This window comes from Pygoscelis adeliae, unplaced genomic scaffold, assembly GCF_000699105.1.
Source record: "Pygoscelis adeliae isolate BGI_AS28 unplaced genomic scaffold, ASM69910v1 Scaffold130, whole genome shotgun sequence".
NCBI lineage: Eukaryota > Metazoa > Chordata > Aves > Sphenisciformes > Spheniscidae > Pygoscelis > Pygoscelis adeliae.
The window spans coordinates 3,663,624-3,676,527 of NW_008824031.1; the positions used below are offsets into that span (position 1 = coordinate 3,663,624).

Here is a 12,904-nt window from a genome sequence, read left to right on the forward strand (position 1 = left end):
GCACAAGAAGTTGGGAGGGGACACAGCTGGGACAGCTGACCCCAACTGACCAAAGGGATATTCCACACCATGTGATGTCATGCTCAGCATATAAAGCTGGGGGAAGAAGAAGGAAGGGGGGGAAGTTTGGAAGTGATGGTGTCTGTCTTCCCAAGTCACTATTACGTGTGATGGAGCCCTGCTTTCCTGGAGATGGCTGAACACCTGCCTGCCGATGGGCAGTAGTGAATGAATGCCTTTTGCTTTGCTTGCATGTGCAGCTTTTGCTTTACTTATACTGTCTTTATGTCAGCCCACGAGTTTTCTCACTTTTACCCTTCTGATTCTCTCCCCCATCCCACCAGGGGGGAGTAAGCAAGTGGCTGTTGGATTTCATTAAGTAGAAAGGTACACAACATTTAAAATTCTCCATTTCTACGTAAAGAAATCTGTTGGCTAGATTTTCATTCAAATGAGCAGCTTCTCATTGGATTATGAGTCTTTTAAAGCAGTATATTCTTCCATCTGATGGAAAAAATATTAAGGGCTGTTAGAATCAAATGAGCCATTATCAGAGTAATTAAACAGCAACAGCAAAAAAAAAAGCCACCACCCAAGAAAACCCACAGCTTAATGGAGCCTGAAAGAAATGAGAAGCACATGTTTGTCAGTCCTGGAGTGAAGCTCAAAACAGGTGCTTCACAACACTAATCCCCTCTGAAAGCTGCAGTCCTTGGGGAATCCAGTGCTGAAGGCTATTGCTGGTGGCAGCTATCTCCTAACTACAAGATTACATGGTGGTTTTGAGGATAGAGAAACTAAGTAATGACATTTAACTGTCAAAGATTTAAGGTGGGAGATTTTAATGACTGACTGGTAATGAAGTAGAAAAAAGCCTGCTGTCATTTTATACTATTTGGCATAATTTTTACATACTAAAGAACCCGAAGCACTGAAATTACTTCCAATAACATCTTTTCCAGGTATACATAACAAGTCTAATGATGATAAAAGTAGATCAACAGTGAATAATCTGTGCACCTATCTAATGATTTTTCAAAGTGGACCAACACCACCCTGCACCTAAGCTCCTGCTTTACAAAGAGTTTTATCTGAAGTCAACTGTTTTCTTAGAAGCCATATGAAATTTTAAAAATCCTTAAATATTATTACAAATATATTCTCAAGAGAAACAAGGATTTTTAGACTATATTAAAATGTTTAAAAATAGAAAGTGAAGAGTAAGAGTGATAACTATATAAATACTTTAAAGGTAATGTACCATAAAGAGGAAAACAGGAATGCTTATACAGGAAATGACAAGCGAAGCAAGCTGAAATGGGCTTGAGCTAATGAAATAAAAATTCCACCTGAAAGTTAGGGTGAAAAATGACAGGGAGGATAATCAAAGAGACAACAGAAGAAAAAATTGTCTTAACAAGGGAAGAAAGAAACCAAACAGATAAAGAGCTCGCAGTAGAGCTTTTTGGCATACATACAGTTAATATGACAGCACACCCCATTTTTAAACAGAAAGCACTTACTAGAAACCTAAGAGAAAAGTCCTCAATTTCCTAGCCATTACAGTGTACTTGAATCCATTCTCAGGGCATAAAAACAAACTTATTATGCAACATCTTCAACTGCATTTGAAAACTTTAAAATTGTTTTTAAATATGTATAACAATCTCTGAAAGAATAAAGCACTACTGTGGTGAGGCCAGGCTTGAGTTACATTACAGAACATAATGCAAGTGCATGGTGTAATTCAGAAGACAATTTATATTAAGTAAATTGAAGAAACCCATGAACCACTGAATAAACGCTGCCACTTTGGACACTTGGTTGAAATAAGTCATCAGCTAATCAAGCCTAACCATCTGCTGTAAGCAGAAGTACCGTTTCCTGAAACACACACAGACTCCATACATCAGCTCGGAATTCTAGTCAGATACCGTTCATGAGTCTGAGTAACTTGCCAATCAGTGTTACCTGTCACACATCTACGATAAATATAATTCAAGGAACAATCAACTGTCAAAATGTAAAATAACTTCGTTATTTCCCCAGAGCATATCAGCTTGCTTCTTCGTCTCCTCACTCCTCATACATATGCTAAACCCTGGGGGTTACTGCTTGCTTTCTATTGGATGCTTCTGAGTGACGAAATAGGTGAATTTGATGATGACATTTAGAATAATTATTAACAGAGAGCACAATAATTCATTGAAGAATGCTGGGTCATGTGTTGGCTTAGAAAGAGATGACATACTAGATTAGAAAGCATGAAGAAAAGCCCTCCATGGTTTTCTACAAACTCAAGTGTTTCACACCCTAATGCAACCAAATGCACAGCCCCCATACAAGAACTCCGGTTAAGTTATAAGCACAACTGCATGTACATTCCAGTTTCCCTGAAGTTAACATTTATTTTTAAATTAACACTTCCATAACCTTTCCCTGATGACAACACGAAGTCAGCTTTCTAAATTCTCCATTCTCTTCAAAACTAGAAGTAGGATGGGGAATATGGTAAGTCTTTTTGAGAAGTGTATTCATAGGGAGGGCTTTAACAGTGCAGGTAACTCTTAGCTGAGATGCAAACTGAGGTCCTGAATGGTTGATTGACAACTAAAATCATCCCAAATTGCCACACAGCATTAAAAATTCCAGCAGTCATTACGAGATATGCAGAAGTATCACCAAATACCACCAGGACTTTTTTGTGGTTTTCTTGAGAGCAATTTCTTACTGTCTATTAAAGTGTATTAAGTCCCAACCTCTGTGTGTGGGTTTTTGTTTGTTTGTGAGGTTTTTTTTTGGGGGGGGGAAGGGGTGTTTGGGTGGGTTTTTTTGTATTCCCTGAAAAATCCTACTTTCCAATTCAGTGCATAGTTTTCCTCATTTTTTGGCATAAGCAACACTTCCTTAGCCCCATATGCCTGTGAAATTTAGGCACCTCATGTGAAGTGACACAGGTAAAAGAAATGGTCAAGCACAATAGCAACGTTTTGGAAAGAAAAAGAAATCATTTTAGAGCTAGGTCAGTAACTTGCTTAGCAGCCAATGGTGGCCATGTCAAATGTTAAGAACAATTACTTCAAATGCTAACAGTAATTACCAGCAGTTCCTTGCTAGGAAGTAAAAATTATGTTTCAGCAAGGAAAGTTTTGACTCAGATATAGTAGAAAGCCAATTATGCCCATTTCAAGATGTACTAAAATATGTGCTTTCAACATGATCATATTTTAAGAAGATTAAAGATACAATATACCTGCACATTTTGTCAGGAGTTACGAGCTTAAGAATTTTCCATTTAACTAAACAATCATTCCTGCACAATCCAACATTATTGTCCTCATATCATATCTGTCTGGAAACATGCACATTTCCTTCAAACAGATGTCTTCAGTCTCTGGTCAAACTAGCCTTCAGTCTCACAAAGGAATTCTATTAAGAACAGAAACTGTACCTATTAGCAACAGTGTCCCTGCTTAGCTGCCAGAAAAGCTGAGGTTCTGGTGAGAATTTGCACCAAATTTCCACCCCTCTCACACATCAGAAAGAATGGAGAATTTCATTACGTAATACATTTAAATTGGAGCCTCCAACAAATTTGTAAATTTACAGGGCACAAACAAGTTCCTTGGCTTTATTAGCTATGAAGCCAAGACTGACCCACTACTGCATGTCCAGAAACCCTGGACATGTTTAGACATATCACTCCCAGCACATTTCCCAAAATATTAATTATTTTGTTTATAATTTTCTTTTTAAACAGAAGATTTAGATGTGCAATAAAAGCAATTTATTTTAATTCCTTCCATTTAAAAATAAGCTTTAGGATTCTTTATCCCTTAAGCTACGTTAATGAATACTGAGTTTCCAATAAGAGGGAGTGAGAAAAGTTATGCAGTGAAGTATAAAGTAAAATTTTGAGCATAGAAAGGTTGTGTTTATTCTGATTCAAAGGTCAATAAAATCTTAATTTCCTACTGGGACAAGAACACCACAGAAGTTTTAATATCATGCAAATAACTTTAAACAGACAGTCCTCAAAAAGCCCTTGTGCATCAATTTTTGGATTTTAAGATACTTTATATAGAAGATTAGATGTAACAGGAGCAAAAGACATGAAAATATTCTGGGAATAGGTTAGAAGAAAGATTCTAGTGTTAAGACTAGCTACAGTTTGTTCGGAAAATATTTTCTGAAGAAAACTCACTACACCCAAAGGACAGACAACACACTTTTTCCTTAAACTATTTATGGGATTTCAAGCTTTGATCAATTTTCTTCAAGTTTTCTTTCCAACGTGGCTTGAACATAGGACACCTTTGAAACAGCACTGACATTGTTATGCTTTTACTTTAAATACAAAAGCAATACCAGAATTCAGTTCTAGAGGCTGTGTGAAGACACACAGCTGGTAGAGCTTTAATCCAAAAATGCAAATTAAAAACCTTCCATAAGACTCCTCAAAATGAGAAAGTGTTTCAACTTAGGAGAGTGCTATGAACTAGAAAAGTCCCAAATGAATAGTTTACTTCATTTTTACATCTTTTACATTTCATATATCATCTTTTCTTTGTGTAACTTATAAAGAATTTAATTCATAAAATTCAGATCCATATCAGTAACAAGAGCAATTATGAAAATTAACATAAAACTGTCACTTCCACTACTGATAACAATCCAGAGTCAGACCCCACCCCTAATTTTAACTGCATTTGAAAAACAAAACTTAATTGGCAAATTATAGCAGAAACAGTGTTGCATGATTTGTATGTGCATTAAGTGGAATTGACTAAAAGAGGTGTGGATGTGGCTTTAAAATATCACGTGCTCAGAGCATCACTTAACTCAGTTTTGTCATTTGAGACACAAGCATGCAGGCAGAAGCCAAGCACCGGCTCTGTTAGGCTGACAAGACTGTACTTTCACTGGTATAGGGTGTTTCTCTTGGGCATAAAGGTTAGAATGTAAAAGCCACCACCAGCAGAGGAACATCTTGTCTGCATATGATGTAAATATTCCTGTATCTATTAAATACCACTGGTGCTCACTTCATCTGTGTGGTTTACAATGCAGTTTCAGTAGCTAACAGTATTTGATAGCACATGGAGAGAATCAGCTGACTCTACAGAAGTTGAAATTAATTATTAAAAGCTTCTAACAGAAATGGGAATAAAAATTTTCCTCAGAAACAGATGACACTGAATTTTAATTAAATGTATTTCATAGCAACAATCACAAAACAGAAGAGTTTTGATGTATGAATAAAAATTGAGGAAGAGATGCATTTATGCCGATACAATTTTTCTTCCTTGAAAGGGCACACAAATTGCACCATGAGTCAGTAAACGTAACTTAAAAATTCCAGCTGACTACCTTCCTATAATTTCATGGAATTTTCAGCTCAACAAAAAGTCCCCTCCAGAGACATTTTATAGTGATACCCTTAGAGATTTTAAGTGCAGTGTGAACACTTAACATCCTCATTGCTTCCAGCAGCAGAATTTATAAATACACTCTTCATATGGGCAAAGGATCTATACAAAGGTAAAAATAACCCAAAGTGAAGTAAAAGGAATAACAGAGCACACAGAGTAAAAGCAGTAACAAGGTAAAATACATCCTCTGATACAAAGTGATGCACAGTAAGTGAAGAGTTAATAAGCACATCACCATGTTAAACGCAGCAGGAGTGATAACTAAGCAACCTCCTTTAAATCTCCTCTTGGTCAAGTATTAAAAACACTCCCCATGAGTTGCTTCAGTATGTACCATTAAAAAACCATCAGTCTATGTCTGGCTGTGTACTGTGGCTGTGACTGGATGTCCTTTGAAAAAATCTAGCAAAACCATACAAGAGGCAATACAACACCACAGCCATTTGTACCATTATCAATCCTTTGACAATTCAGATGATTATCTAATACTAATTGATGAAACTCTTCAGCCAAATGTTTCACAATCCTATAGATACAAGCGGCATAGGTTCATTAAGAATAGAACTGCTGCTTGTTGTTGAGAAGATGGTCTTGTTTCTCCTTTTTGAAGCAACACTTCTGGAAAGGAACAGTGGCTGTGTTTCAAAGCTAATGATCTAGTGTACAACTGTGTCGTGGTTTAACCTCAGCTGGCAACTGAGCACCACACAGCCGCTCGCTCACTCCCCCCACACCTCGGTGGGATGGGGAAGAGAATTGGGGAAGCACAAGTCAGAAAAACTTGTGGGTTGAGATAAACAGTTTAATAATTGAAATAAAGTGATAATAAAAAAAAAAATATGATAAAAATAACAAGTGATGCACAGTACAATTGCTCACCACCCGCCGACCGATGCCCAGTCAGTCCCCGAGCAGCGGCCCCCCCGGCCAGCTTCCCCCAGTTTATGTACCGAGCATGACGCCACATGGCATGGAATGTCCCTTTGGCCAGTTTGGCTGTGCCCCCTCCCAGCTTCTTGTGCACCTCCAGCCTTCTCAGTCAGTAGAGCATGGGAAACTAAAAAGTCCTCAGCTAGTGTAAGCATTACCTAGCAACAACTAAAACATCGGTGCCTTATCAATTTTGTTCCCATCCTAAATCCAAAACACAGCACTGTACCAGCTACTAGGAAGGAAATTAACTCTATCCCTGCCGAAACCAGGACAAACTGGTTAAGCAATGTTAAAGAGCAGCAGTGGCTGAGAACTTGCTATGAGGATATAAGAAACTTTTGGCAAGAGGAATGACTATGAACTCCAGGAGTCAAGCTGAGTATCAATGGAGTCTGGGTGGCTTGGTAGGAAGGCTCAGGTATCAGCCCAAACATGCAGCTCGTTCTCAACCGTTCAGATTATCAAATTATAATTGGCTCATAGAGGAGAAAAGGGAAGAACAAGCATTTTTTTCTTTCCTTTAAATCTCAGCTGAGGTTCATCCATTTGATCCAAAACCAACAACAACTATGACCCACAAGCAGGACAGAACATGTGTGCTGGCCATGAAAAAACCCTTGTATTGGATTAGCAGGGTTGAAAAAAATTTTGAAGGTCTTTTGCACAGGAATATTTCCACAAAAGTAAAAACAAACCCGCAACTTTACAAGTAGCTGTAATTTTTTAATTTAGATTCACTGAAAGAGAATTAGCACAATTCATCACTGTGATGGAAGCATCTCTGAAGAAAGTGATTAAGATGTCTACTCTGTGTACCTTCCTTCCCAGGAAGACATTCCTCACTTCTCACAACAAAGAGTCACTGTACCTTAAATGTTTACTAAATTTAAATGTGTTGAAGGATTAAAGGTAATTAATATTTAAATAAACATACATGCTCAGACCAGTTAAATTCATCATCCTTAAAAATACCTACTTATGTGGAAAATGCAAAAATGTGTGTGAAGCTGAAGATTATCATTACACAGAAAAGACAGAAGGAATAAAACAGATTCGTTTTCCACTGCAGTATACACTAACAGCAAAAAACCAGTAGCATGAAAGGTGACTTTCATGGTACTTCAGGTTTAAATGCAATATGCAGCTCACTTAAAAGTTGTTTCCTATGTTTACACATTGTCAAAAGGGACTTGACCTTTCATAGCCAACTATGAAAATATAAAGTGGAAATGCACCTTGCAATAGCTAGATAGCACTTGGTTGCTTTAAGAACCTGACAGTAGTTCATAGTGATCAGGTAACTTTTCAGCTCCAGATCAAAGGTGGCCCAAGCTCAGGGAAAACACCACCGACAGGTGCTTGATGCTATGGTAGTACCTACCCCAACTCAAGTGATCTTTCATCAGGCTTTGACAAGAATGCAAATTTCTATCTAAATAGTCAGACATTTACATCACAAAAACATTACCACTGACATTTTCAGCCATACCCTGTAGAAAAGCACTATGTGGAGATGGAATATGAACTACCTTCCATGATCCCTTACTCAAGATTAATAGATATGAGGAGCACATAGAAAGAATGGACAGAGTTAACATGACTTACATCTTCTTTGAAAAAAGTCAAAGCATCTTTCACAAAATCTGAAGTAAATAATGACAAAGTTGAATCTGTCAAAAAAATTTGCTGCTCTGGAAGGTAGAGGAGAAAGATGGGCAGTGAGATATTTGAAACAGGTTACGGCCTACAGGAAGCATCAGTTTGAGTTGACACAGTATCAGGGTGTTCTCACTCTCCTTCCCACACAACTTTCAGTATGTCTTGCAAAACATCTTGAAAATCATTTTTGAAAAGCATTAACAGACATTACCAATCCCAGCTAGTCAGCAACTAAGCCACTAAAGTAACTTCTGTATTCTGCTAATTCTGCCATTGCAGATCACAGCATAGTTTTACCTATATTTTATTCAAATATCTGTGTCCTGAGTTCATAAAAACATTGGCATTTGGGCTACTTCTACATTACTGAAAAAACAGTATTAAGAGATTTTTCCTATCAGCACTGAACTGTATTCCTAATGAAATATGTGTGCCCCCCCAATGAATAAACATTTATAATCTGCCTACAGAATGAATTACAATTATTTTCTACCTGCAACTGCACTCTGTACTACAACTACAGTTTTCAGCAAGACAACTCACAACAGTAAATATGAAACTCTGAAGTCTAGTGACAAATGTTTACTGTTTGTCCTAATCCATGCTGCTCTTACAGCTGCTTTCTTTGCTTGAAGTGCTGAGATAGAAATCAAAAGGTCCTCATTCCTTCCCCCAAGCCTCATCTCATTTATGTGGATCCTCCTGTCAGGGTCTTGAGCGCACTTCCATCACCCTAGGGTTTTAGCTGCCAGAAGGGCTCCCATAAGGAGAAAGACGCATCTTGGAAACACCATCCAGCTCTGCTTCTCTCCTTGTTACAAAAATCTTAAATTCGTAATACCTAATAACCCTCTTCTCTGTGCTGTCCTAATGGCAACTTCATAGCTAGTGACCTGTCTATGTACAAAGATCCTAAAGGAGGTCTCCACGCAGATACCTCACAACTAGATGCTTTGGCTACACCATTTGTTTCACAGCCAGCTACAAGCTCAAGTCTCTGTCCAGGATCACAAACCACAGTAATTATTCCATGGCCATAATGGCTGCTCAAACTGAAATTGTAATTTTCTTGGAAGCTTTGGATCATTTCAACACAAGGTAAGTTTTCAGTTCACCATGATAACCAGTGACAAGCAGCTCAGCTGACTGTTATGCACTATCTTTATACTCCAGAAAGATCAATGCAACAGTAGAAGAACTCGGATCTCCTGGAAAGCCTGTTGCAGGTGGAATGACCAAGGGCTCACCACCCCAGCAGGCCAAACACTCTCACTGAGCCAGTGCTTTCAGCACACACAAATAACATGCCGTAATGGCTCCATGCCACTTGGCGTTCAGTGTGGATTAGGCTCTTTTGGTGCTTGGTATTTTCCAACAGGTCCAAAGTCATCTTCTGCAGACCTGATTTCTACACATTGGTCCTGAACAACTGCCAATGGTCTACGGTTGTGCCAAAGGGCATAGTCTCATAGTACCTGAACGAAGAAAGGAGAGCAGGTGTACTGACAGTGATCAGGGTCAGCCAACAGTCCAGTGGCTGCTGAACAAGTCCACAGTGAAGAGGCACACCAAGCCAGGTAGTCAACACATCAGGATCCAGATCAGCAAGGTACATGGCTGGACAACCACACAGCTGCAACCTAGCTGAGGCAACGACCAAGGCCAAGGGCCTGAGCTTAAAGACAACTCCTGAGTGAAAGGGGAACCCCAACAAGACTTCTCACAGCTCTTTCCACAGCAGTCTGACTCCAGATTACATGGCTGCACCATATCCAAGATGACCTTGAGTATCAGCAGCCAAATGAACTGCAGGACGGGGTATATTTGGAGCCCCAACACCTCCTATCCTACAAATACCTACTGTTGCTCCTTATTGGTGATTTCACAGATACCAGTGATAGCAACAGCATTCAATAAAATTCTGACACCCTTATTTCCTATTCACAAGACTCCTAACATTATTTTTAAAAACCACCTGCATCTATTTTTCCAACTGTGTTGTTTCGGCAAAGCTGTAAGTAGCCCAGACAATAAAGCTGTCTGCAGTTCAGGAGGGGCAGGAGGAAGGGGAACAAGCACCCATCCCATGCCAGATCAGAAGATTTCCTTTTTATTCTGCAAACATTACATACTCCATATGATCCAGGTACAGAAAGTGTTTTAGAATCAACTTTAAAAGCAAGATTGCAATTTTTACTTTCAAAGAAGTCCTGATAGTGTAGTCCACAAGGCTTCACAGATTTTTTTTAAAAATAAGATTAAGGCCAAATATGGTAGCTACAATATAAGGGTAAAATAAAATACAATACTTCACCTCAAAATTTTAAAGATTATATGAAATTGGTGATAAAGCAGTATCTTCTCTATTACAACAAACTAGATCTACTAGAAACAACCGAGGGGCTTGTGTCATCCCCCCTCTTTTGATATTGAAGTTTTAGCCCTTACAGCTGCAAAGAGAAGTACTTCTACTAGAAATTCAATCCTATACTGCAACAGATGATGTAAAAGGACAACTGTAAAAGTAGCACGGATTGGGACAAACGGTAAACATTTGTCATTAGGCTTCAGTCACCAGTTCGCTTTTACTGCTATTAATTTTCTATGTATTGTTCAAACAGGCTTCATTTTGGAGGCAGATCAGTACTTGTAACATCAAAGCAGCTAGTGAGGTGAGGTACACACCAAAAACCAAAGCAACTTCTGTACACAGATATGTATGGAAGAGATGCCTTTCCCCTCCCAGCGTCAAGAAAATCCTCCGGGCTATAATACCAGAGACCCATCTAATTTCCTACCACCTGAAAAATGAAAAAACAATCTCCCAGTTATTCCTTAATTGCTTACAAGAAAGTCCACTCTCATCACCCATTTAGGAAAAAACAAAAAAACAAACCACAAAACCCCCTTAACCTCTACTTTACTACCGTATTACCCAGTGCACCAAAAATTTAGGTCTTAGGAAAGTAAATTTCAGAACAGTTTCTTAAAATTCGTTGTTTCCACAATTATGTATTTGATTGGAGCAACAGGGATAATAAATTCACTGACAAGAACCTCGTTGTTGTATTGAGACAAAGGATTATTAAGGTTCATCATTATAACATTTCATTATTCCGATTCCAACCCTGGTTTGTTTTCCTGACTTGCACCTTTAAAAGATGATGCTTCTCCCCTTCCAAAAGGGAGCATCTATCAGAGAATTAAGGTGATTTGCGCAGAGTGAAAAGCGAAGGCCTGTCTACAGGTCAGGCAGTTGCATTTATATTCCTTGACAAGCACAGTCCCTATTCTAACTCAAGGGAATTTTATCGCGTTTCCCCCCCACTCACAGACCAGAATTAGAGTCTTCTAGAATACATCCAGTCCCACTTCAGACAGAAGGATATAGCTCTTAAAAGGTAAAGAGAAATCATGATTTCTTAATACATGAAGACCAGTGCTACTGCTGAAAAGGAACAGGCTTCTGAACAGTTGGGTGTTTTTAAACTTTCAAAGCAAAATTTTTGTGTACGGAATATTAATAAAGAAAATTCTTTTCAGTACTAACATCAAGTCTACACCAGTGAAAGCTGAGAAGCAAAGGTAATTGAGAATGGTAATCAGCTGTGTTTCTTGCAGATAAATGCCATTGTTCAAGGTGTGCTGATCCCAGCCAATACATGTCCTGCTTTCATAAAAAGTTCTAAACCAAAACCACCTTAAGGAAGACATGGGAAAAAAAAAGCTTTGGTTGGTTAACAGCCAGCTAAAAAAATACACAAAAAACACCCATAGCAATGCAAAATTTTACTAACTGCAAAAATACAGAAAGAGAGATACGCACTCAGTATTATGCAAAAGCATCATACCAACATGTATTTTCCCAATGAAATACATAAAATGTAGATTTGCAATGCACTAATTCTATAAACCCAAAAGAACATATTCTGTGAAGAAATTTAACATTCAAAACTGCACAAAGCGATAAGGCACATAAGAGCTCGCTTGTTAAAGCCGAACTGCATCTCTTCTAAGAAATGCTTTCTGAATACATAAAGGATATTTTCATAATAAATGTCACATCTCCCCCTTCCTCCCCAACAACACTCCCAATTCTTTTACAAGCTGCAGTGGATTTTAAAGGAGCTCTATCCGAACGACTCACACAGAAAAGGCTTTGAAGCACACCAAACGTTTGCCCTTATTCTATAGAAACTGTACAGCCATAACTTGGCTCTTCCCTCCCCCCCACTCAGTACCTTTCTGGGGTAGTGACTTCACATCCTTTGACATCAGCACAGCTTGAAAGGGGGATGGGAGAGTTACGGCAGAAAGCAGTAAAACCTGCTTTTAACTGTGTATGCAATGCCTCTACGAATTCTTAAAGCTTCCCAAAACGCATTTAATAGAACACGGCTTTCGATCTCCCCCGCTTTTATTGCGGCTGTAACAAACCGAAAGGGACCGGGCTACAAAGGACTTCCTGCTCCCCTTATCTGAGCACCACAATAGCCATTTATTAGCTCGTCAGAGGGTCGCGATTCACTCGCACACGCACAATAACTCACCTCTAATATGCAAGAGGGCCACGGGCTGGAACGGCCCATTGGAATTGGCTGCGTCAACCACCATCCTGCTGCCAGCTCTGTTACATGTCAACATCTAGGCTCCAGCAGGCAAGGCAGTGTATTCCTTAAGGCAAGAGACCAGCCTCCATTTTAGTTTAAAAAAAGACAGAAACTGAAGCGCTCTGCAGCTGGAGGGAACTGGCTAGTTAGTGATGTCAGCGGGCGGGAGGAGCCCCATTGGCTAACGGCAGCAACTTAAAATGACACCGAGGCGGCCGCGAATGAGCGGAGGCTGGTGCGGGGCTGTCACTGCGCCCTGCGCCGGCCCCC

At 39.2% G+C, this 12,904-nt stretch overlaps 1 protein-coding gene across 2 annotated transcripts in view; it reads right to left on the reverse strand.

Moving 5' to 3' along the window:
* Positions 1 to 12,741, reverse strand: part of PPP2R5C (protein phosphatase 2, regulatory subunit B', gamma) — a 55,880-nt gene extending 43,139 nt beyond the window's left edge. Inside the window, exon 1 of one of the 2 annotated variants that reach the window (XM_009328020.1) lies at positions 12,575 to 12,741. In XM_009328020.1, coding sequence (XP_009326295.1) covers positions 12,575 to 12,668 — 94 coding nt within the window. In that variant the 5' untranslated portion in view covers positions 12,669 to 12,741. The remainder of the gene's footprint in view (positions 1 to 12,574) is intronic. The other variant, XM_009328028.1, reaches the window with a different exon arrangement.
* Between the last annotated feature and the right edge of the window lie 163 nt (positions 12,742 to 12,904).